Source organism: Homarus americanus, unplaced genomic scaffold (assembly GCF_018991925.1).
Source record: "Homarus americanus isolate GMGI-L3 unplaced genomic scaffold, GMGI_Hamer_2.0 scaffold7626, whole genome shotgun sequence".
In the NCBI taxonomy this organism is placed as follows: Eukaryota; Metazoa; Arthropoda; class Malacostraca; order Decapoda; family Nephropidae; genus Homarus; species Homarus americanus.
The window spans coordinates 17315758-17343600 of record NW_024718273.1 but is presented as its reverse complement, the minus strand read 5'-3'; the positions used below and the strand labels follow the sequence as shown (position 1 = coordinate 17343600).

At 38.7% G+C, this 27843-nt stretch overlaps 1 protein-coding gene across 1 annotated transcript in view; it reads right to left on the bottom strand.

The window, feature by feature from the left end:
- LOC121859495 (protein toll-like) overlaps positions 1–27843 on the bottom strand; it is a 41046-nt gene that overhangs the window by 1333 nt on the left and 11870 nt on the right. Inside the window, exons 2-6 of the mRNA XM_042356336.1 lie at positions 5878–7970; positions 5419–5569; positions 4411–4547; positions 2774–3040; positions 1609–2465 (exon numbers count right to left, since the gene is read on the bottom strand). Coding sequence (XP_042212270.1) covers positions 2262–2465; positions 2774–3040; positions 4411–4547; positions 5419–5569; positions 5878–7887 — 2769 coding nt within the window. The 5' untranslated portion in view covers positions 7888–7970 and the 3' untranslated portion in view covers positions 1609–2261. The remainder of the gene's footprint in view (positions 1–1608; positions 2466–2773; positions 3041–4410; positions 4548–5418; positions 5570–5877; positions 7971–27843) is intronic.

Here is a 27843-nt window from a genome sequence, read left to right as displayed (position 1 = left end):
TACTGTACACAATATTAATTGATGTGATCCCTCATTATCAGTTATTTCTGCTAATTTTCTGTAAAATTCTACTATCCCATAACCATCATATTTATACAATGCTTCAGCAGATTTTTCCGCACTTACTCCATAAACCTAACGACTGTTTCTTGGGCTTCACAGCATTTATATGCATATTGTACTGTAGTACAGTACAGTAGATAATTGTGATTTACTGTTAATGACTCTACACTTATCCAGCCTTTATAATATTTATAAAATAAAATTAACTATATTTAATATATCATCATAATTTTGGCAACTAAGATATAAAGTAGCATATTTATTAAAATCTGATAGATTAAAGCTCAAAGATTATCGAGAAATACTCAAATAATAACTAATACTGAACAGTAATTCATCAAATCATAAGATTATTAATGAATGACCGCATAATACTACTACAACCCCCTGTACTTCTATATTTATCTCGCATAAACTAAATACCATAAGCTATAGCAAATCTTTCGTAAATACTATAAGCAAACAGTTCTCTGTTGCCTTAAACAGGGATGGATCCGGGGGGGGGTGTCCCTTTTTTTGTATAATAAAACGTAATTACTATTGACATCAGAATATCTCCTAATATCAAGTGTACATGGCCTCAAAATGCACATGATATTGGTTAGATTTAAAAAATATTTAAGGGGGACCTCGCTGTTCTAGCCCTGTTCCGCCCACAACCTCCCCCCCTTCTGATATTCCTTGATCCGTCCCTATTAAAAGTAGAATTACCGAAACTAAGATGGCTGTTGTAAGTAGACACTATCCATAACAAAAGCTCGACGAAAAACATTCGTGGAACAATAAAATTGTATTTTTTTTTTTTCTGCAATTCATGACTTTCCACAGTTCTCTTAAATAATAACAAAATGAAGTTAATAAAGACCCTTTCTTAATATATTTCCAACATATGTAATTGTATTACGTTTTTAATATCAAAAGTGCAATTGTTTTCCATGCCACGCCCCCTAAATTTCACAAATGGCAACATTGCTGTGCAAGTGCCACAGGGCTCAAGAGGGAGTGATGGTTGCAAAACATGTTAGAGCATGATGGCCACTGTAATCAGCTACTCTACAGCATTTGTCCCACAGTTCATATACTGTACTTTTATTTATTCAAATATAAAAGCAATGAGTAACAATTGGAATTGTCCATAACAGTAATGCCTTACCAATATTATAAAAAAAATTCTTGAGTAACAGCATTACTGAAATCATTACTTAAAAAGTAATGCCGTTACTCTCAACACTGCCCTTATCACACCTAATGTGTTTCTACTACCTAACCTTATTTCTAGTCCAGATGTATTTCAGTAATTCAAATATCATTTACAATACTCTGAAGTCATAACACCATTAAATAATCAAACTCCATCTTTCAGTGAATTAAAAAAATAGAACCCGTTTGTCAAAGGTCTTTTTGGAAGTCTAATGTTACCAGTCAATTTTGGCTCTATCCATTTTAAGATTTCTAACCAAGAAACTCACCAGTTTATATTTTCCAGACAAAAATTTCCTTACAAAACTGGTAAAAAGTTGAATGAATTATCTTAAATGTGCTTACCCGATTCGTAACAGCATTTGTAAGATGTGATGACTCCAGCAGCTGAACAGGTTTGCACTTGACAGTAACAACATTTATAAGATGAGAGGACTCCAGCAGCTGAATGGGCATACACTTGGCAGTAACATAAAATATACTGTACAAGACACTTTTCACTATATTTATACTGTACATATTTCATGGTCAGATATATGAACTATTTATAGTTCCATGTCAATAAAAAATTTCCATAATTTTTGTCACTTTCTATTTCAATAAGTTTTGCTACAGTAACCTTGTAAAACTATTTCATAACTTCAGGGTTTCTGTAATCCAAACTTCTGCTTAACAGTTCATAAGAAAAGGAATATATTTTCATTAACAGTTTGATACACTGTCTTGTTTCAACTTGGGAAGCCATACAATTATGAACCTGTAGTTCTATACAGTATTTTGAAATTATATACAACTTATTGCCACTGAGGTTGAAAAGTCATCTCCTCAAGAACAGGTGCATTTGTTTATTGGTCCAGCATAATTCTTGAAACGATTACAATGCTGAACATTTATTACTAGTTAATATATTTTTGGTAGGAGCAAGTTTCAAGCTACACAAATCACAATTAACACACGTCATAGAATCATATACAGTAGAGCAGTTTTTACCCCACTTATCACACACTCTGTTTAGAGTCTGATTTGCAAAGTTCAAGTTTGTCTGTATCTCTTCGTTTGCGTTGCCTTTTTTTAATGAGATCTTGTGGATGTGGCATGATGTAGCGCAGCTTTTCCCAAAATTTTGCGTCACCCCACTTCACATATGTTCTCATGGAGATATACAACTGGAGCTTCTCATCAAGTTCACTTTCTGGTGGAATCTGAAAATAATAAGGTAACATATACTGTATTAGTGCATTCCCCGGAAGATAAGGACTATTGGTTTTTTCAGACAGGTGGTCCCCCCCTTTTAGTTTGCTTTTTTGATGGTTAACTGTATAGATATAAAATTGCAGACAGCAGATCCTTAATCAACATGTTCAGGAGTACACACACAAACACTATCATTTATAATCGAAACCAAAACCAAAACACACCCAATATTTTTACACATACACACTCACATGATTAAAAACATATGCACACAGTCACACACAAACTTATTTAAAAATATATATGCATCACTTACCTCTCCATAAACAATAACTATCAACCTGTTAGTTTTATCTTGCAAGGCTTGAGAGTGAGCGGCCTTGAATTCTAACTGGCCCCACACACTCTCGATGAAATTTGATGAAAGCACCACAATTGTTCGTCTACTGGCCTCCACACTCTGCATTATTTGGTTCTGAATGTATTCTCCTGGGATCCAGTCACGATAGTGGAGACAAACTCGGTACTTGGGATCGCCACATTCAAGGCCAGGCACCAAAATTTTGTTGACAAATTCCTCATCCTGTAAAGGTATAGTACTGTATTAATCATTGCCTATGCAAAATCTCCCTTAAGTAGCTATATTTCTTGACAACACAGCATCATATGCCTATCCAAGGAACATACAATATACATTAAAATTAAGATACAGTAAGCTTTCCCAATATCAGACTAATTCGTGTAAGCCCTGTCCCTTAATGAAGGATTCCTTTATTGGGAGGGTTTACTCCACCCTGTGTATACATTAAATAATACAGTATTCCCTTTCCAACTGCAGGGGTTAGGTTCCTGAAAAGCCCCATGGTTGGCAAAATCTTGGATGGAAAGGACTTGGGACCTATGGAAAATTAGGGGTTAAGTTACCAGACCCCAAAGGGCATGCGCCCGAGTCCTATAATATTGTATTAATTTTATGGTAAAATAAACGCATATAAATTGCAATAATGAAAGGTTAAAAAGAGCAAAAATTATACAAGTAGTGTACACACTACATTGCAGTTTCCACTGACGCTGGTGCCTGGCTTCGACACTTGCCTTGGCAACACAGCCCAGCTGGGATAATGCTATTCCACATACCACTAGCAACAGTGCTCAGTGCCGCATACCCCCTGACCTTGCCACACAGCTTTCTAGTGGAAACCCATGGATACTTAAAATTTTATACCGTGTAACCAAACAGGAAATATCAGCTTTCATAAATAAAAGGAGGATTATATACAATACCTGTACTTAACCTTAGTGTGACTATTATTAAGTGGTTGTTTTAGCCAGTACAGTACAGTACAGGTACTATGATGTATATAAACATACTGTTGCTACATCTCAGATAATGCACCAGCCACTGTACCATGTGTAAATACTGCAGAAGGATCTCTGCGAGCTCCAAGAATGGTCGAAGAAATGGCTGCTAAGATTCAATGTTACGAAGTGTAAGAGGATGCACCAATGGTAAGGAGGCATATCATATGTCCCAACGGGTCGAAGAAACTGTATTAATTGAGACTGAAGGTGAATAGGACCTAGGTGTTTATGTTGACAATGAACTGACCAGGTTTCCCTCTACCCAATCCACATACTGCTCTACACTAACCATGTATACTCTCTTTATTGTATTATCTTCTCTGGCATCCCTCTCACCTATCCATACCCTCTCAGCAAACTCTCCTCACCACTCCACAATTTACACCCTCGGCCTTCTCTACCATTCCAAATACTGTATGCCATATGCTTCAATAGTTCCTACCCCTCCAAGGAAACTAACACCTGTATTGTTAGCAGGCAGAAACCGAACGGATGACTGTGTAAGGGAGCGTATTTATATTGTAATAATAATAATAGTACAGTAATGATAAATCACATCACTTCTTTTGTTTGAAAGCTCAGTCCACATACCTTGTGAGAATAACTAATGAAGGCATCATACTTCTTGTCAGCATCCATCTCATCTTCTGTGACGGCCCATAAACACACACGATGTGTGAATAACCACACTTTGATTCCTTGTTTGTATTTGTAAAAACTGACTGTCCCTGGAATGAAAAATTTAGGGCTGAACGACTCATCTAAACAAATATGTCCTCACAGCAAATATTAACCATAAAATTTCTTACATTTCACAACCTGTTTGAATCTCAGGACATAATGACAAACCAACCGAGACAAGGACTCAAATTTGAGACTGTCCCGGTTAGATCGGGATATATGATAAGCTTTTACTATTTGTAATTAGCTTACACTGTTTATTGGTTCAGTATTCTTCTGGGACAACCAAAGGAAGGGGGTTACAGACACCTTGGCTATGGTCCTGTATTGAACTGTGGACCTTGTCTAAGTCTTTTGGTTCTTCACATGATTATCAAAGTCGTCAGTGTAAAAGCATGCAATTCCATGACACCTACATACAGATTGATCTGTAATCCAGATCTTTATTTTAAGAAAGGCAAAAATATAAAATTACATACTGTTGATGTAAGGTTCTACTAGAGATTTCACCAAAACACTATTTAGATCAGTGAGGTATAATTCAGCTTTTACTAAAGTAAAATGAACTAATCAACTTCAGTACCATGCAAAAATCATTATAGTAATTCCAACAAAGTAATATTTATCTTCTTTTTTTTTAATACAGACTTTCCAGATGCATATGTATCAACTGTTACCCAATTTTTAGAAGCAAACATTTTAAACATACATGATGATGAAAGAATCCATAATTTTTTTATTTTTTAATAAGTAAACTGCAGAACCTGAAAACAAAGTCATTAATGGTATTCTTATATATTTGAGAAAAAAGTGTGAGTCACTTCTGAGATACCTGTATTGGTTATTTTTCCTTCTTAAAAAGTGAAGTATCTCTTTCACAATTTGAGACTACTGCACTGTAACTAGTACTGTACTCACCAAGTACAGCAAAGAGAATGAGGAATATCAAGATGGCAACAATGGTGACAATGACCATGGGCTGCATGAAGAAGGGGCACAGCGAGTGCTCACTAAGGGTGATAAGAGGTTCATCTTGATCTTTACATCGAATGTCATCGAAGTCATCAACCTGTTAATGGGTGAAACTACAGTACATTAATTTACTGTTATGGTCAAAGAGGATGTTCACACAATGTACAGTATTATTATTATTATTATTATTATTATTATTGGTATATTGTGTGAACATTCATTTCAGTACTGTATTTTTTATCTGAACTGGTTCGCACATATAATATCAGAGAAACAATACACTGTACAAACTACAAATCAACATCATGACTAACCTAACACAACCTTATTGAACTTAACTAAATCTACCTTAAACTTAGCTAAAATTTATTTTATATCACATCAATACCTTAACTTTTACTGTACCTTGCGTAGTGGGACGTACAGGAAGTTCAGGAAGTCAATAAGATCACAGTTGCAAGTCCAAGGATTATTTCCAAGGCTGAGGTGCATGTCAGTAACATTCAGGAATTTTAACAAGGATCCAGACAGAGATGTGAGGTTATTCCCGCATATGTTCAGAACTTTCAATTTTTCCGGAAGATATGACTCGTTGATGAAAGACAGTTTGTTGTTAGGTATTGTCAAGTTCACCAGTCTTCTATAGCTAGGATCTTGCAATGCATCTAAACTTGTGATACTGTTATTCCTCATATTTATGGTAATGGGAGAGTTTTTGTAGCCATAGTTATCAAAATCAATCTTTGGTATCTCACTTCGACCTTGGTATGAGCAGTCGACGATTATCATACTATCACTCGAGCGCCAGTAACATGTACAGTTATCACAAGGGAGTAACATTTTACAAGTCAGCGTTTCAGTATCCACATCCATTAATTTCTTGATTTCATTTCCTTGATTTGTACATGTTACTTGATCTCCATCTTCCAGCACAATTTTAAATAAATTTCCTTTTCCAAGTGGTTTTCCATGTATTAAGTTTAAAAAATTATACATGTTACAATTGCAGAGAAGAGGATTTCCCTTGAGAGAGAGCTTAACTATTTTTTCAATCATTACTGGCCAGCTTTGAAAAAGATGTATTGACTTTATCATATTGTTCGACAAGTTGAATTTCACATGATTGTTCTGAAAGTGTAATGAACTAAATGCCACTTCCTCTATCAAATTCCCTGATAAATCAACAGCCTCGAGTTTTAAGTAGAGAGCGTGAAAAGAATGAGGAATAGTTGTTAACTTATTATCATTCAAAATTATTGTTTTCAGCTTGTCCTGTTCATCAAGTGCAAAGGAATTTCCAAGATAACCAGTGGTAGAAAATTCTATATTGTTGTTACCTAAATCTATATAAGCCAGAGCTGACCGCCGACGAAACCATTTTTTGTTCAAGACTGCCAGCTGATTATGGTTCAAATAAAGTGTTTGTAATGATTCACACCTCTGAAACAATTCGTCAGGTAGACTAATTAAGCTATTGTTTCCTAGATTAAGTGTCTTCATTTCTCTATTATTATCAAAGCTTCTGGGTTCCAAAGCAGTCAGCAAATTTGAACTAAGGTCCAGAGTTGTCAGCGCTGTCATGTTGTAAAATACATCATGAGGCAACCTTTCCAATTTATTTCCACCGATGTTTAGAATTTGTAAGTACTTCATGCCTACAAACAAACTCCTTTGGATGTTAGAAATGTAATTATTGTTGAGGTTTATATTCACAAGATGGGGTTGATTGGAAAATAGTTCTGATCTTATTTCATTCAATTCATTATTCTGTAAATCAATTATAGTTAGCCTGGTTAAATTTGCAAAGAGATTAACAGGTACACTTGCCAAGCCATTACTGGATAGGTCAATTGTTGTTATTTCCAGTAAGCTTGAGAATAAAGTTTCTGGAATTGTATCCAAATTATTGTATGTAAATTTGAAGAACTTCAGTTTTGGAGTAGCATTAAATAAATTCACTGGAACGCTACTAAAGTTATTATTTATCAGTTCTAAAAATTCCAAATTATTCAGACGGTTCAGGTGCCAATCCTCTGTGTTGGCTTCAGGCTGCCGTACTCCATCAATGAATTTTAATTTAGTAATATTTTTCGGGTATAAACCAACTTTAAGTACAGCTTCAGCAAGGGATGAACTTGGGAATGGACATCCACGAAATTCAACTTCATTCACAGAAGGAAAGTGACAATCTTCAATCAGTGAATAGTCTATTACTCCTCTCGCTGATTTTTGGCAGTCCAACTGAAGAATGCGATTTGATAATAATTTCACTGTGTATTGTTCTTCACTTATTGAATTTGGACAAATCATGGAGTGTGTTCCCCTTTCACACTGTCCACAAGATATAGCGTTGGTGGTCCCGCCCGCCGCCCAAGCCCATAGTAGGAAGGCGGGCAGGAACATCCGTGATGACATGGTGTCAGGTCACGCTCAGTCAGCTGGTCTTAAGGACGCTCATCAAATTTTCCTCCAGCAAAATTCAGTCTCACCACCACAACCTGAAAAGAAAAGGGAAGGAGGTGAATAAAATATAAACAAAAGAAGTAAATATGATCTCAGTACTGGAGTTCGTAACAATTGCAGTTATTATTGTACGGTCTCTAGCTAGAGATACGGGGGGACATATTGTGCAGGCGTATATTTTAAATCTACAGCATCTCAGTCACTAACTTCATACAATATTAACATTGCACAATCATCTGTAGGAATATAGTAAGCATTCAATCGTTTACTATACTTTAACGGCAAGCAACTAATGACTGTCTATTAAATCATAACTTGCGACATAAACGAAATCTTGTTTTTTTCAATTATAAAGAGATTCTCAAGATTATGAATGAGGTGTTTATTTTATTGAAGTAAATGCATATTACACGAACTATGTTCGTAGGAGTGCATCTTACAGTCAGACTGTACACCAATCTCGCTGGACGATGTGCAATTGAATATTAAGTTATGAATATATATATATATATATATATATATATATATATATATATATATATATATATATATATATATATATATATGGGAACCAGTTTACACTTGCAGTTTATTTCTCTCCCTTTTAATAATCTCAATCCAAAATAATACTATAGTGGCTGTAAAACCTATATTTATTCATTTTTCTGCATTAACGTGAATTTATATTGTCAGGAGTCGCAACAAGTCCCCCCACCCGCCCCTCAACAACATCCTGTGCGTATACTGTGATAAGAAAGGTCACTTAGCACGTTCTTGCCTTACACTGTACACACATCTAGTAGTTATAGTACGCATGCAACAACCAATGGTAAAATTGCAGTTTCATAACCAACTGGTTTTAGACCAGAAATCTAGGTTTTTTCCCATGGTATTTGTTTTTGTTTTACGGGGATTAGCTCACCCGGGCACAGGTCACTGACCCACATCAGGGTCTTGGGGGCGAAAATATAATACTGTAATAATACTAATAATTAATAAAAATAAATAAAAATTATAAATCAAAATAAAATAATCAAAATAAAATAATAATAAAAATAAAAATAGTAATAATAATAATAATAATAATAATAATAATAAATACAAAAATGAAAAAATAAATCATGAGTGAGAAACGATATGCAGTATGTATGTTGTCACTAGTAAGATAAACAATTTGACCTTCAATTCTATTGAAAATGAGTTGTTTTTGAGTTATCATCCTCAATATTAAAATAAATAAATAAATAAATAGAACCTGATCTAACTTGACCTACCTTCCTAGCAGGAGGCTCCGCCCCTCTGACCCCATTATTTTGATATCTGGTACCAATGAAAACAACTTTGTTGAAGCAATGTGGTGTAATTTTACGTTTTTTTTTGTGGACCTAAGAATACACACTGACCAAGCGGGTCAGTTTTACGTGAATTTACCATCACAGTTATTATCCATTTGTGACGGAAGTGGTATTAGACAAAGTTGTTGCAATTGATGAGATGTTGCATCCGATGAACCCAAAATTCTTCTAACCCAATTGGGAGTGAAACTGCAATAATACCCAATCAATAAAGTTATTATATAAAACTAAATGCTACAGTACCTGCAAAATCCTAACGTGAACTACTACAAAAATAATCTCAGACAAGGTTAAGCTGCAGATACGCCCACTGAATACTTATTTACTCACATCCACATCCACCGAGCCAAGGTTTACCTGCACACATTCGAAGGAAACTAACTGGGGCCTCGGGGCCATAAAATTTACAGACTCCAATCATGATTCTCGGTCATACATATCACACTTCACAGCCACATGATTTAACTCCTTGACTATGATGACTTGACCCCTTGAGTACAATATCACCTTATTCGTGAAAACAGGTCACCGACTCACCGTACTCAGTCATAATAAATGAAGGTGTCCGATCATGATAATATAAGGGTTAATATAACCTAATCAATGAGTCATGATGGTTAGAGACAACAACACAAACTTGGGTTATTATACTGAGGCAAGGAAAATTCTGAGGCTGCGTGGGAGGCGAGGCATTAACTTCACCTAAACATACATACCCATACGGGAAAACAAAATAAAACTACAACTTTGAGATAACACAGAAAGTATTAATAGGGTGCAGAGAATTTATAATAAACAGCTTCCACAACGGTTCGTGACGTCGCTCAGGCAAAAAATATAAACACCATGAAAAAAAAAAAACAGCGAGAAACTTCCTGACACCCGACACATAATACATTAATAAATATTCACTTTATCCTGTGAGGACTGATAAATGTTGGGAATTCCACCGTGAAACTACAGACAACTTACGCAACGCGGTATCCAACTAATGATTTGCAGCAATATCATACCACCCGCCATTGACAAATAACTAATTTGTCACTTGAAGGCCACAAAACATTACGATTCCAACACGTGAAATATCGTCATATGGTTTAGTAGACACAAATAATGCGACTCCTTAATGACTACGGCGCCAATAAACAAAACAATCAGACCTCAACCCACGCCAAGGAAGACCACCCTCTTCGAGTTGCCAAGTGCCTTCTGACCTTCCAATACCTTTTCTATCACCCAGAAATAAATTATCCTGTCCAACATATACAGTATATATTTAAACATATCATTAACTCGCCTTCTAGACAAACAGATCATTTCATGTCTATTTTTTGTTGGTGTAGTTGACCCGGCCCGGAGAACTTTACAACTAATGCGTTGCAGTGTGAAGTGACGTCACAATTACTACGAGTACGGAGTGGAACGAGAAGGAGTACTCGGGAAATCCCACACGAGAACACCGGGATATTGTATATATTATGTTTTGTTTGTTGTTATTGAAGCCAATATAAAATTTGCATAACAATGGGGAAATTTAAATGCAAAAAGAAACATTAATAGTTTATGTCCGCCAAAACCATGTACCATTAGTTACACTACACTACATCAATCATTCAAAAGGTTGTTTAAAGAACTTAGAACCCGCCCAGCTACATGATGACAAAACCCTTTTTAGAGCTATTTATATCTTACTGTAGGGGGGAATCGAGCAACAGTGAGCAAGCATTTGCAATCGGCTGCAATTGTGATTAGTGACGAGTGAGTGACTGGTATGAGTTGACTAGAGGCAGAGCAGCAGCTTGATAAAATAAATGACCTATCGACGAATCTCTACCCACTGTTGTCGTTCGTAACTAACAATTCGTACCGATTTACTACTTGTCGGTAGGTATAGAGGAATCACGTGACCATATCAACAAATTCATTTTTGTTTTCTTTTCAATGTTCCACAAACTGGATTCTGCTCTTTTTGCTTTTTTGCTTTTTATTCGGGAGGAAAGTGTGTTTTCACGAGGGGGAAATAAACCACCATTTTTAACAATAAGATAAAAATATAATAACAACCAAATAAATACAAATAACATCACCAATCGAACGGTAAGCTCAACATGAACGTACAGAAAAATATTAATCATCTCTTATTTCAACAATACTGTACCCCGGTATATTTAGTTCAATGTTCGCCCCTCCCTCCCCGTGACAAATTTCTGGGTACGCCACTACAATACATAGCACAAGCCACACAAAATTCACTCAACTTCTTGACGTAACATAAAGCGCCGTGATGGAGTGGCGTGGTATATCCATTACCCAGTGAGACAGCTGTGACAGGAGGGAGTATGAAGGCGTTTGGTGCTGTCAGGGGAGGATCACACACTCCCCTTCCCTCCTCACCTTACCACTTTAATTTCTCACAGTTCTTCAGTTCAATATTCACAGATGCAAGAAGAACTCCTTTACGATAATGGATATTCGTAAGTGTACAGTTCCAAAAGGACCTACAATTTGTTGGCAGATGTTTAACGAAAACTAAATGTATCTGTATGTATCACTGGCGTTATGTATATAAGTTCTGTACATGTAAAGATTTAGGTATAAAGTACGGGTACTGTTGCGGACAATATATCAATGGCACTTTGCTTTACATTATCTGGCCTATACTGTACTTGGGGGTCATTAGGTGAGGGCAGAGTGGAATGTAATTTTAACGATTTTTTTTCGTAATTTTTTATTTAATTTTTTGTTTAATGAGGAATGTTTTCCTGTTTTATGTTTTGTGGTTCCGACACACACACACACACACACACACACACACACACACATAGCTGCTCCCAAGGTCTATATCTATAAACCTTAGTGGTACCACACCCATACCACGCACGGGAGGGAGGAAATGTGGAAAGGGGAGGATGGGGGTGGACGGGAGAGGAGGGATGGGCCACGGACGAGTGTGTAGTGACAGAAGTGAAAGTTGAAAGACCATATCGGGCTTGACCCCTCACAGATGACCACCTACTCTACCTAACCTCCTACCCTTTTTTCCTCGCCTACCCCAGCTGATGTACCCTTGCCCTTCCCTCAGGTGCCTTCACTTTCACCTGTGGTTGACCGACTGGAGGAGATTCCCACCAAACATTTCCTAGTTCAGCCTAACTATTCCTGGCCTTCAGCAGGCAAGTCAAAACAATTCCCACTCTAGTCTAGCCTAGTCAAACAACCCCCTTCCATAACCTGATTGAATAATTCTTATCGAAGTATAACCATTCCTAAAAATAAGAATTACAGATCTAGTTCTAGCCTAGCCATTCCTAACCTAACCTAACCTAACCTAATAAATCGAAACCCAACCAAACCTAAGAAAACCACCCTTAACATATTTAAGGGACATATATAGGCGGACGAACTCTTCATACGTGCACATCGCCCACACACACACACACACACACACACACACACACACACTGTATATATATGGTTGCCCCTCGTGTACGAGGATGGCCAGTCCAAGGGCCACCTAAGCGTGAATGTGTTTAAGGTGTAGAAGCTGTCGCCAATACAGCAACCACACCTAAGTTAACGAGCTGCATGACCCAGTGTCAAGGAATAGACCGAGAAGACCGGACAATTCGCCAACTGCACCGGCTAACCACTATCCCGGAACACGATCTGCAAATCGTTTGAAGCCCAGGTCCCCAATTTCTGATGGGTAGACAGTCAAATGGCGCCAAAAATTTGCCCGGGGATCGAACTATCACAAATACGGCGCAACAATCATTTTATGACTATACTATATGTTTTCACACAATATCTATCAACAGCGCAACTGCTACAAGTACACAATTTCAACATATTACCAGACTCCACTGACCGAGAGTTTGCAATACACCATCACTATTTCTTGGAAACCTTAATCCCCAATTTTAGTCACATTATCACAGTTGATTAACATCGTTGTCTGACGTAAGAACATATCTACAATTATTATAAACCGATTTAACATTACCAGTTACGTCGTACAGCGAAAATACGTTTTACAGGGTACAGGTGTCGGCGTTAACACTACCCAATCGCCCTTTTCAGCTATAAGTCTTAATCATTACACGCAAACCAATAATCAGTAATATATAACGACATTATTATATATCTTACTTCGTCAAAAAATACACACTGTGATTTTCATTACTTGCTTTTACCGTACGAGGCAAAAGTATAATGGCGGGTCCTCTCTACATCCTTGAGGTTAGTTTCCTGCCTGACGTAGGTAGCCTTCTTATTCTGTGACGTAACTGACTCAAACCAAGCCTAGTCATTCTTTATATTTCTCACATCCGTCTTCTTCAAACAGATATTCCTTACCCAAGCTGCACTGACTGACAAGTAGCAACCAATTATTTCACCCTACTCCCTTTCTCACTCCCGCCATAACACTAAAGGCGAGAGTAATTAAAAGAAGACAGAGTGGCGAGGGTCACTCATCCAACGCCTTCAGGAACACGACCTCCTGTCTGATATTGTTGTCACCCCTGCTGTTGGTTTGTCTCCTCCTCCCTGCCTGGATTTTCAACCTGAAGTGATTGCCCTCGGTGGACCGCTCCCGAAATCCCACGTGAACCCTGTTATTCTCTGCAAATACCACCTCTCCAGGATCGCCCACTAGTCCCCAGGTAGGGTCGTCCTCTACACTGATGGCTCTGTTGACCCCGCTACAGGTCGGGCTGGGGCTGGTGTCTACATCTCCCGTCCTCATACCCCTGAGCCTATCAAACTCTCTCTCAGAGTTTCTGACGGGGCATCCTCCACTCAGGCCAAACTGATAGCCCTCCTTGCTGCCCTTCTCGCTGAGGAAGAACCCGATGGTTTCTGTCCCTTGCTTGTCTGCTGCGATTCCAGGTCTGCTCTCGACGGGATCGCATTTGGATCAGGGGAAAATAAGGACCTCATCCTCCGAATACGAGGGTTAACATCCACTTCAGGATGCAGGCCGTCCTGTGACATTCTTATGGATACCCAGTCATGTCGGTATCTTGGGGAATGAGGCAGCAAATGGCTTTGCCAAGACTGGCTGTAACAAGCAACCATCCCCCTGGACTCCCCGCCCACCTGGTACGATGTCCTCCGTAAACTTCCTGACCTCTCGTATGTCTATGGAAAAGGGTCGCGGAAAAGGGACGTGATTGCTGCCCGTATCATCATTGGGTATGACTTTGCTTGGGAGATTGGTATCCCCACATCCCCTGAGCAACGCTCTTGTGCATTATGCAGAAGACCCGACAGCCGCACCCTTATCCACTACCTCCTAAGATGTCCCCCACACACAACGCTTCCGTGACGCCTGCTGGACCACCACTCCACGACCCCCTGACGGAGACACGATGATCCTCCCCATACTGGCCAGATATTATGTAAATAATATTGATGATGTGTTAAAGGAATATCCTTCCTTCCTTAGGCTTTAGGAAGCACCTTTATAATATTTATATATACTTGTCACACTTGCCAGATGCTTCTGGTGTCATTGTACAGGGGTACCTAGTGACAGCACTTGGCTCCCGCTTCCTCTATCAAGGAATAAATATTGAAATTGAATAGAGTAATTAGAAAATATTCCCTGCAACAATAACACCAAAACTGACAAATGTTATGATAAATATAAACATAAAACTAAATATATAAGTGAAAGGAATAAAGAAATAAAAAAAAACATGAAGTAATGAATGAAAAAAAAAGTTGGTTAAGAATTAGTCATCAGCTGCGTCACGGGGTTACAGTCTACGCTGGCCGGAAACTTCAATTTATTTTCGTAAACTAGAAATTCATTAATAAAAATAATCATGTAACAGTGAAATCAAATCAAGTCAAACCTATTAGCTGCTTCAAGTGCCAGGGTTAACTCCATAGTGTTATATATATATATATATATATATATATATATATATATATATATATATATATATATATATATATATATATATATATATATATATATATATATATATATATATAGTTATTTTTTTAAGGAAAGGTTAGGGTTGTTTCATTAAGCTAAGTTTGTCAAGTTTGAAAAACGCTACTATGACTATTAATTATTTTTTCCCTTATATAATTTTTGGATAAGAAAAAAATAAATGCGAATGGGGAGGTCATTATCGCCCCCCTTTTCCTCTCACTCATTAAAACTCACGACTGCTTACATTCGTTTTACTTCAAAACATCATACAATAACATCATAAATAAAACTCAACAATTCATGAAATTTTCCTCTATTATTTATCAAAATAATTTAAGTATATGAACCAAAATTTGTAAATATCATTCGGATAATTGTACGTCTGGCAGCCGACACATTCACGGTGACTACAAAAAAAAACTCAAGTCTGTGAAGCGAGAGTTAAGTTACTCTTGAGCGGTATTATTCCTACAGGTGATTGACGATGTTATTTATATTGAAGTGCCAGACGTCGGGCAGTGAGGTGATCAAAGGAGATGAAGGTTCAGTATTTTGGTCTATTAAACCAGACGCCGCAGCCAACACCAAGATCAGTGCAGTCGGCAAGCGTTCGGTCTTCCTGGGCTATTGCAAAACACTTGGATATACAGTATACCTCGTTAACTCAGTGTGTGTGGTTGTTGTACAGTAGGCAGCTTCTACATCTTAAACTAATGCCCGCCGGTTACAATTACGAAAACAACTACTATTACAGTTACTATTACTAAAACAACTACTACTATTACTGTACAATTACTATTACTAAAACAACTACTACTATTACTGTACAATTACTATTTCTAAAATAACAACTACTACTATTACTACAAGCACTACTGCACACACAGTAGCTCACATATCCCTGACTAGGAGTGCCTCGGGCGTAAACCAGCTACTTAAACCAGCTACTTAAATGAAAAAATACGATTGACTAAAACTCGACAAGATACGATACAAAATCTCTTTCTCTTGACTCAAATGTCAGCCTCAATCATCAAGACAACTGACGCCTTTCACAACCATGAGTAAATATTAAGAGTTCCGCCTCGGGTGCTGGTAACACTGCAAGAGAAGGGCAATAATGATCACGGTAATTTGGCAATACTGGCGGGAGAAAGGGAATCGTGGTTAGTGAAGTGGTATACTGTACATTAATACGACCATCACAACAGACCAAGTACAACCACCCTCTAAACTACTCAAGTACGACCATAGCACTCATGTAAGCACGAATAACAACATAGGAACATTATCACCACCACCTACACCCGACCATCACAACCATAATCGACCACCAGAACTCTTAATTTGAGAGAGAGAGAGAGAGAGAGAGAGAGAGAGAGAGAGAGAGAGAGCCTGACCTCCAGCACTGCATGTCGAGGCTGTTCCATAATTGAGCTGACCTTGAAGTGCTAGAGGTTAGGCCGTCACACCTCGTCCTGCAACCATCCTCACTAGTCTACCACCATGTCACACTACTACCATCCGCACTACCACCATCAGCACTATCACCATCCTCACTACCACCATCCCCACTCTTACATCGTTATCATCATTATTATTGTTAATGTTATCGTTTAATTTGTATATCTTCAAAACATCAACTAGTCTGCAGCAGCCTAGAGAGACCACCACTGAACACAACCTTCCTTTCTCCATTGGTAAAGTTGACCCCTTAACCTCCCTACAGCGATGATCCCTACTACCTACACAAGCCTCGCCCTGACCACTAAATCACAAGGTTATGACACTGGGTTACCAAAACTTTGATTATCTACCTCCCATCCACAACCTTCGTGGACAGAGAAATGGGGCATAGGGTCCAACAGCACGGAGCCAGACTGTCTGTCCAACATTAATGAGTTGAGGTCCTTGGGATGTGTGGATCTCCCTTGGACACCCTCCTCCCCCTCCCCCCCCCCCTTACACAACCAGTACCGACACCTCAGATCAGCCAGGTCACTGACTCCCTCCCCTAAGCCAGCCTTCCTGGAGAGAGAGAGGAGGGGGGGGGCCTCTCTCCACGCACCTTCCACACATACTTAATCAAAACGCACATATTTCCCAAAATACTTCGGACACCTCCAGTACTGTTAATGTGATCATCCACATTCCTGGCACGATAATCAACAGGAAATTTTTCCATGTTTGCTTGTTCAGGTGGTGTCCAGTAGCATGACTAAAAAATTTATTAGTTCGTTTGGTCGCGACCCTCCCGTGGTGGTCTGGCCTAAAAAAATACCCGATATAAGAAATCATTACACATACACAAGGCTGGTACTGTGGTTCAGGCATTTTTAACAGTTGTACATAGATACACCTACTATCTCACCAATTACATTGTTAAAAACGTTGCCTAAACTGAACACTTCAACAACGCCAACTTCCAAAATGTGTATGGCACTACGATTGACCCTGGTTCACATTTCCGTTTAAAACACGATTGGCAGAAAAATATTGTCTGGTTGTGTCAGGGAGGGCAAGGCTACACGCTACACAAACTGGGTGCGTCAAGCCTTGCCTCAACCTAGCACGTGTTATGCATTCCTGAATACATTCATGGGATGGACGCTCTCTGCATTGAAGATTAGCCCTACACCAGCATCCATACCAAATAATTTCATGAAAATTTTGGAATGAAGTTGGGGAATACTCAACCTATAGACAACGAAATATTTGGTGAGATAACATGACCTGGAAATGTCTAATAAACTCAAGCGACAACAATGGTAACATCTGGCAACATCTAATATCTTTAAGACTTGATAATTATCAACAGACACAGAGTGGTATAAAATTACCCTAAATTACTGTATTTTAGTAAATAGAACGATAACAAAACATGCCGCACTGTGATAAAGGCAGGAATATCAGGGAACAAAAGTAAACTTGCAGCAAAACGAATACTAATCACTGATATCACCAAAGACGGAAAGAAAGAACACAATCGTACAGAACTGAAAATACAAGCGCGCCAAACATTATTACATTCGCTAGTCAGTGTAATGGGGCTCACACCCTTCGTTCAGCAGTTTCCTTCCTCTCTCGACCAACACAATGTCTTTAGGTTGGATGAAGTCACGGTGCAACCCCCAGTGTATAATGCTTGATTGTATACACTGTATTGCCATATAATCAATTATTTATTTACTTAATGTGTGTGTGTGTGTGTGTGTGTGTTGCGAATGACGTGATCAAGAATAAACGTCAGATTATATGATCTAATATGGTAAGGACAAATATATTTGTTTGCAGATTTTACGCCGAGTTCAAATCTCTACTCCAACTATCGTAGTACTGGCTCTTAAAGGTTCAGAAACAACATACATTGAATTAAATAAAGTATAACTATGAAGAAGTTCTATCACCATAGTTGAGACGATACTGACATTGGCCCCGGGGGAACAGTGGCCAGGGGTAAACTTGCCTGTGGTATACAGGAGGCTTCGCGTGACGCTGACAGACACGTCTATCATTACATCCATGACTATCTCCCACGAGCTGTCATTTTACAGGTTCGACCTTCACTTGTCCTAAAGTGCCACCAACATTTTGACAATTGTGACGGATCACTAAATGTCTAGCACGCACTGCCTCACACAAACAAAATGGGCTATTCGGAATGTTTCGTTGCGTTTGCAGCTATACGTATACAGTGTAACCTTGTTTTTTTTGGGGGGGGGGTTTATTTATAAAGTCTGAAGAAAATAAAAAGACATTGAGAACACTACCATTATGTGAACCTGCAGTAAGCTCTTCACCACTAACCGCAACTCTCATGGTGTGGCGTTGCAAGAAATAAGGACAGAGCGTGAGGCCCGTCACTGTATTGCGCAGTGTAGCCATATGCTCGAATGCTCCCCACACATGACTGGATATGAAGCATTTTACACACACACACACAAATAATAAATATCACTAACCACAGGATATAAATTATTCAACTAACCCATGGTTTATTTGGCAACAAGCTGCCCATCTACCAAAACTCATCCATCCCGCACGAAACAACATTGCCTGACACTCCTAGCATGGCGTGGTTTCCTAATGTGGCTAATATCAAAGTTCTATCATTGGTTACAAAATAAACTCTTAGAATACCTACAAACACTGAATTAAAAAATAAAATAAAAAAACATGATTTTTTACCCCCAACGTGCGAAAGAAATGTGGTGTAAACTGGGGTTACAGTAAGAGGGCATGATGATGGTGGGGGATAGGAAAAGGAAGTAAGTAGAAACAGGAGAAGGAAAGGGAGGATTGTTAGAGTGAGCGTGGGAGCAATGTGGTGGCTCCTTCACAACACAACCCTGCAGTGTTGGGTAACGCTCTGTCTTGCTATGAGAAAATAAATCTTACGGGATAGCGACCTTAATAACAGGACCAAAGGGAGTTTTTTTGTATATATCTGAACAATTTAAGCTTCAATAGCCCAATTGTGTTTGCTTTCTAAGAAACCACGAAGATAAACAGCAGTAACATGTTTACATCAACCGAGACCTTGGATGTAAACACTATTTCTAGGAACGCGCTGGTGTGTGTGCAAGTACGTGTATTCAGCTCGCCAAAAGAAATAATATAATTTTCTTATCTAACCTCGTTTCTTTCCTATATTATTCCCCAAAAATATACACCAAGAAGCACCAGAGTAAAAAAAAAGATGTCGGAAAACAGTAAGATACGATAGAGGACACCACAAACAGCACCGAATAGCGATCCTGTCACCACCACTACTACTACTACACAGAAGCAAAATTTTCTTGGTAGACAACTAAACCTGTTATTTATCTTCCAAGTAGAGAACACTGTAACGAGAGCGTCTTGTTAACATAATTAAATATTTGATCGCCCATTCACCAACACTACATACATACACACGCTGAAGGCGTAAAACATGATACTGTTTACATTTTACACGACAGTGACTGCAACACTGCGTATAGCTTATCATAAGCTCTTTTACCCTGGGTGGAGGCGAGCTAAGACAAAATATTGTTAAACGTAATAAACACACCTAGGTTCGTGGGTGTCATGAAGTTCCTGGGACAGAGTTAATAATGCATTATAATACACGCCAGGCCAAATATCTTGCTCTTCACTGGTATGTTACCCAACTTACCCACTACAGTTATCACCTTTTGAATGGAGTTATAATTATCATAAATTATGATAATTATTTGCAGAACAAAAGTAATTTCCCAATCACATAACTGATAGTACATGAACGTCTCGGAGTATGACCGTCAATCCATCATCACATTGCAAACTAAAGACAATAAAAGGCCCCTAAGGAGAACATCACCCCTGAAGGACACACAACAAAATCTTCTGTACCAACATTAAGGACTGACTACTTTCTCAATGAACCAAGCAAAGTTTCCACAACAATAGTAGCGGTTACTGACTAAGAAAATACGGTCTTTCAGGCTTGGCTGCTGGAACAGAATGTCTTTCATGTTAATGCTATGCAGACAGAGCAGGAGAGACTAGACTAAATAGCACCGAGAGCTCCCTGGTGCAGCCTTCTTTTTTTCTTTATTGGGCACCCCCCCCCTCCCCTACATCCTTGTGAAGCGCAGAAGCGTTTACAGCGCCCAACAGGGAAGCATGCTAAGTCCATGCTTGCTTTTTATGTCTCATGAGTTGAGGGCGTAGAAGCCTGAAGAGTCAGTGGCTTATGTCATCAAGTTATTGGAAGCTCCAACAACTCCCTGAATACGAATTCGCAACTTTCGACTTACAACAGGTACCTACTTTACTGCTAGGTGAACAGGGACTAGTGGGGGCTAGGAAGTATGTCCAAACAACTTCCACCGGCCCGGGAATCGAACCCGTGACATCTCGCTTGCGAGGCAAGAACGGTACCGCTTCTACCACCGGTCCCCACCCTGGTGCAGCCGAGCTTCGAAACATATCCTCACCCCGGATACGACCCCCTGTGAAAGTGCCGAGTAGTGTCGCTAAAAAAGACGATGAAGGTGAAAGTAATTCTCGTATATGCATGTTAATGTTGTCGCGTGTCAGGGCTTGTGACTTCCTGCTGTTGGTCTAAACACTAATTCTCCTCTTGTGATTAATACAGGAAATGATGTTCAATGTTTTAATTAGAGGCGGTGATGCTTAACCCCTTCAGTACGATGACTTAACCCCCAAGGCTAAGTTACAGTCACCGTGCTCGAAGGGATTTGGTATCAATCGGAGCGTTGTTATTTTGTGTACGAGGTTAAATCATCGTACTTAAAGAAATGGGCAATATTACTTAAAAAAATTCAATTGTATTTATGGAGTAAGGTCATCTTACTCAAGGGGTTAAATATATTTTAGAGGCAGTGGTGTTTAATATGTCAGTTCTCCTCCAATAAGCCAACACATCAGGTATGAAGGCTTACAGTTCCAAAATCATCACATATGTTGCAACAGACAGAATGACAGACAATGTACACCCGGCGAGGGCGTTGTGGGACCAACCTAACACAACTTTCCTAGAATCACCAAAAGTAAAAAAAAAATGAAAAGAAAATACCAAGAGAGATTTCGCTAAGCTACTGAATTTTTGCCGACTACTGTAAACACAAATTCTTTACAAATATAATGTTACTAGAAGAACTCTACTTTCTTATTTTCAGGAAGTTAAATTTCAATAAAAATTAAAAACAAGATAATTAAATATACATGTCATTTCCTTAGCTGAAAGTTTTCCTAGTGCGAACGTGTATGTTGAGGGAGAGGGAGTGAGACGGTGTCACCAGTTCAACCAAGGACGCTTACTGGGAAAATATCACACGTCATCACTGCGGTCTCCCATCCTCCCTCCCTGGTGTGTGTGTGTGTGTGTGTGTTTGTTTGTTTGTTTTAAATAACTTAAGAACAGGTTCGAGGATTAGCATCAAACTTAGTAAGCTTGACTGATGCATATGACAGGGTCCACTCGATACACCTTTGGTGCAACTCGAGTCAAAATGGACTTAATCTCACCATGGTAATTAGGTTTAAAAAAAATTTATATATATATATATATATATATATATATATATATATATATATATATATATATATATATATATATATATATATATATATATAGGGGGTTTTAGGGGGGTTAAAGAGAAAATGATAACATGAGAGTGAGTTACCAGCGGACTCCATCAATATATATTAACTGCGTCACTAGTTCATTATTTACTCTGCCACAGTAAAGGTTCGCCGGCAGGTTCTGTATCCACTTGGATGAAATAACTACGAGATTCCCACCTTTCCTCTTCCCAGGTTTCCTAAAAAAATTCAGCAGTCTCTTCTGTGTATCCTACAAAAAACTAGAAACGTATGTGGGAATCTGTAATGCTTAGGTTATGGTTAAGTTTTGGTTAGGTTATGGTGAGGTTTAAATTACGGTGCAGTACGATTTGTTTATGGGGAGGTTAAGGCTAAGATTAAATTACGAATGAGTTACGGATAGGTTATGATTGGGTTAAGTTAAGATCAATTTTCGATATGCCAACGTTCAAAAGAAACTGTAGGGGTAGAGGGGGGGTCGCGGGGAGACAATAAACGCAATGACGTCTGGCAAAGCTACGATGGGGGCTATGAACCAACCAAGGAACGCCCGTGTTTATGAGCCCCCGTTGTGGATGGTGCATAGCGGTACACCCTAGATAATACGGATCAGTTTACGGGTCTTTAAACACTGTCTGAAGTTTGTTGACACACTTGACAACAAAGACCCCGAATCAGTTGTTGTGAGTCATTGGCACCACTACTACTACTATAACTGTACTTATATTTTCTTATATCAATTCTTGTTTATTATTATTACAGTATTATATTATTACTGATCACATGAAGAATCCCCACCCAGCTTATTGTCATTATTATTTAGAACTGGAGTTTAGAATAGTAAAACTGCAAGACGGGGCTGGGGGCAGGGGAGGAGCACCAACAGTCCGCCAGTCGCTGCATTCTGCCCGGGATTCGTCATTTTTACCCCATGAAGGACCGATAAATTATGTTTTGGCTGAGATTGGTCGACAATGGTCACACGATTGATGGTATATTTTACGCCTCCCCTTAAGTTAGGAGGGGAGGCTAGATCAATTTAATAAGGTTCGGTTGGTAAGGTAAACTGAGGTTGGTTTATGTTGGTAAACTTGCTTTAGATTAAGTTAGTAAGGCTAGATCGGTAAGATTATGTAATATATTCACCCATTTAGGAGGAAAATTAAGTAAAAAGATGATGTTCACGGTATTTGCTAAATATAGCGGCGCCTGCTTAACAGTACAGTACAGTTGTTGGAAAAAAGTTTGTGAATGACTAAGTTCTAATGATCAATTATGAAAATTAAGTCTCTTCGATGTTTTGGTATAATTTTTTCTTGTAGTGAACCTTCCAGAGAATACATCGCCTATGCGTCAACTTTTAACCATGTTTCACAGATGACACTAAACAACATCGAGTAAACAGTATTGTTATATTTTTAAGCAGAAGTCGCTCGACTTAGTGTCATTGATATAATGTATTACTGCGATTCAACAACTAAGGTCTTCTAAGTGTGTATTCCTGAGGTATATAAATACAACAGTCAACAATTCAACAACTCATGTTTTGCGATGTACATGAGGGTGTGCCCGACCAGTCCTGCCTGGTACACCATGAATTTAATAGTCAGCCCAGGGACAGGGAGTCAGGTCTGTCGCATGGATCTGACAAGCTGGTGGTGTTATAGTTATAATACTGGTACTGACTCACACAACAAGCTGGTGATTCTGATTCTTACTGGTTTATAAGCTCCCCCAGGTCTGAGCGCTCTCCTTGCTAAGAATGTAATGGACATGCGCGATATCTCAGAGTCAGACGGTCTAAAGCTCTCCGAGTTAGGTAAGCCAAGTTATGTTAGGTCAGCACCACAATTTACACAACGAATTGTGTCATTATTAAAAGATGGCACATTGGGTCGTGTGATGTCCCGGACGCACGCAAGGTTCATGGATGGTACGGAGGTCTGACAGGACTTTTTTCAGCTACTGGAGTACAATAAAACCAGTGTCCACATGACACAAGCCACAAAGAATTCCGAAAATGTCGAAACAATGTTGATATTGTGTCAAAATAATTTAATAAATGATACCCGACAGGAAACGGGAGCATGTAATATTGTGGAAACCGTGATCAGGGTCCTGAGGGTGTACCTCTCAGATTTCATGTGGTGATATATGCAGCATATAAACCATATTTACACCCACAATATATATATATATATATATATATATATATATATATATATATATATATATATATATATATATATATATATATATATTAAATGAAATAGCCACAGCCAAAGTCAGAAGAGATATACAGGGTGAGCATAAAGTCTTTCCCTGATTATGAAAAATCATATCTCGAAGACCATTCTAGATAGAAACGTGAATGTTGTAGCATTGTGTAGACGAATTCATAGATTTTTTCATGCATATTTTAAGCTGCAAAAAACTGTATATTTGTACCTAGCATATGTTTTGTGTAATAAATGTTTGTAATCAGGGAAAGACTTTATGCTCACCCTGTATAATATGCACCTCCCCAAGCCTGGTGGCAGTGTGTCCTCACGAAGACACGCATATCAGTGCAGGTCCTGCCTACCTGTCCATAACTCTTAATGGTAACTGTGACATACAAGTCTGCATATATATGCTGGTAAATACTCTGTCGGTATTATTGTTCTGCTTAAAAGATATTAGTTTCGATACGGTACATTCAGTTTCTTTCTTCACCTACATTCTTCCGATACAAGTAATTACAATCTACCAACATGAGCTGAGACAGATTCAAGTTTTACCTACTGTATGTCTGACTTCAAGCATCAACACACTACATTCAGGTTAGAAGGATAGGAGACAAAATGGGCGAGAGAAACAAACAGAATCAGTCAGCGTAATTTATATGAGACTTCGACGCACTTTGAGAACTATAAGAATGGCAATTGGCTGTGTCTACGAGGTGGCTGTCTAGTTGTTTGTTTTGTCACGTCTCAGCACTGGAGCCATCACCGTATTCACTATACACACTTCCCGTTCATTGATATTATGTATGTACTCAAGACAAATAAATCTAACTTGACTAACCCTTTCCTTGTGACTAACCCTTTCCTTGCGACTAACCCTTCCCTTGTGACTAACACTTTCCTTGTGACTAACCCTTTCCTTGTGACTAACCCTTCCCTTGTGACTAACCCTTCCCTTGTGACTAACCCTTTCCTTGTCAATGTCTTACTTAAAATCTTGAGAAAATGTCCTTGTTATACTTACTGGAGATAACTTGCTTACTTAACGTCTTAATTTTTTTGTGCAGTTGATGTTTTTTGTGTTACCGTCTGCAGAATGGACATGAGTTAAACCAATCTCTAGACCTTGGGTTGAACTGAACTGTGAATTAGCCTCTCCGCGACAAAAACTAAGAGACTTAAGGTTCAGGGCCTCTCTCTCCCAGCCAAGCAGAGCAGGTCAAACACACACTCGCCCCCAGCAACATGCCAACCAATCCCACGTAACTAATTATCTCAATTACCACTAGTCTCTCGTGACCCAGCATGATGGGGTATAAGTTGCACACGTCAATATTAAACTGGGGTATACACTTCAATATCTAAAGTCGTTAAGAGTATAACTACAGTAGTTTATTAATTACACTAGTCGATTAGCTATTTAAAAACTGAGAGATACAACTCCCTACTGCCATCAGATTCAGTTACGACACAACCCATGCTTTCACTCATCTACAGTACGAGGCGCGACCCTGGAAACCTGCAAGGTGAGGTGGAGCGACGGACACACGCGCGCACACACACACACCAGCCTCAACTTGTGACCCACACTACCTGGAGGCCATAGACTGTTACCACATCAGTACCAGACCCCTTGGTTCTGTGTCGCCACCTGCAGAAACAGTACCACAACTACCAACAGTAACACAATTACCAGTACCAACACAACTACCAACACCAATAATATAACTACCAACAGTAACACCAGTACATGCACACACTACTGAGACTTCACCTCCACACAGTCCGCCTCACCGGTACACCATCACCATGCAATCTCTTCTCTCACACTAACTAACGCCGTCTGACGGGTCTGAACATTACGACCTAAATTCCACAAATTTGGCATCTAACCTTCTTTTGTCTCTGAAAAGCTATTTGGCTTCAACGAACACAGAAAATGGCTGGACTCGGTAAAATCGAGTGAGTAGAACCTCGGAAGTAATTAGATGCCACTGTGCTTCCGTTGAACTCTGGGGGAGGGGGGGGGTCGTGTATGACCCCCTTCCCTCAAACCACTCAAGCCTGAGAAACACAATTTACTGTGTACCGTAATTACACGTGAGAGCACAATGGGGGTAAATGTCCCGCTGTAGCAGAGCTCAACAAACTTAAAATGTTACCGGCAACATTATTACCGGTAGTCGTTATTTCAATCTCACAACAATCCTACTGTTAACGGGATAAATTTATTATTATTATCATTATTTCAATCCCACCGAGAAGATGCAAAATTGCCCTATATTCTACTGCCAAGGAAATATCAAATTTTGGGCGGGAACCCGGGAACCATATCCTCCTACCATACCCAACCAGACCCGGCCCCAGTGAGCAGGACCCCAAGGTCTAAAGAATACTACACCTTGATCCACACTAGGCTCCCGGGTCATAATATAAACTCATATACAAGTCTACTGTATTCGTGTTATGAGTCAGATCCGCAGCATCATGGCCAACACGAACCTGAAATACAAGCCATGTTACATTACGATTCAGAACCAAAGTGACTTGAAAATTATCAACTATGACAAAAATCTGGAGGAAGTTAGTTATCACCTTACGCTGCCAGGCCACTTGCCTGACCTATAATGAAATTTTGAACAAAATCCATTTTTTGGCCGAAAATGACAAAAATTGTAAGTCTATAGCCTTAAAGGATTTTTGGCCAAAAATACGTTTTCTCTCTGAACTAAAATTTAATGTGCCTAACTATTTAAGTACATCCAGAATAATACACAAGCACCAAGAAATGACCTCGAAAACCCATAAGTGGCGAGTAATTAGCATTGCAAAAGTAATTAAAATATTCTAAAAATCATTTGAACATTTTCTAAAAGCCATTTGAACAAGTTATAATCAAGATATCAAATTTTGGTTAACAGATCCTTAAGCAGCACATTCAGGAGTACCTATACTGAAATTTTGAACAAAATCCATTTTTTGGCCGAAAATGACAAAAATTGTAAGTCTATAAGCCTTAAAGGATTTTTGGCCAAAATACGTTTTCTCTCTGAACTAAAATTTAATGTGCCTAACTATTTAAGTACATCCAGAATAATACACAAGCACCAAGAAATGACCTCGAAAACCCATAAGTGGCGAGTAATTAGCATTGCAAAAGTAATTAAAATATTCTAAAAATCATTTGAACATTTTCTAAAAGCCATTTGAACAAGTTATAATCAAGATATCAAATTTTGGTTAACAGATCCTTAAGCAGCACATTCAGGAGTACCTATACTGAAATTTT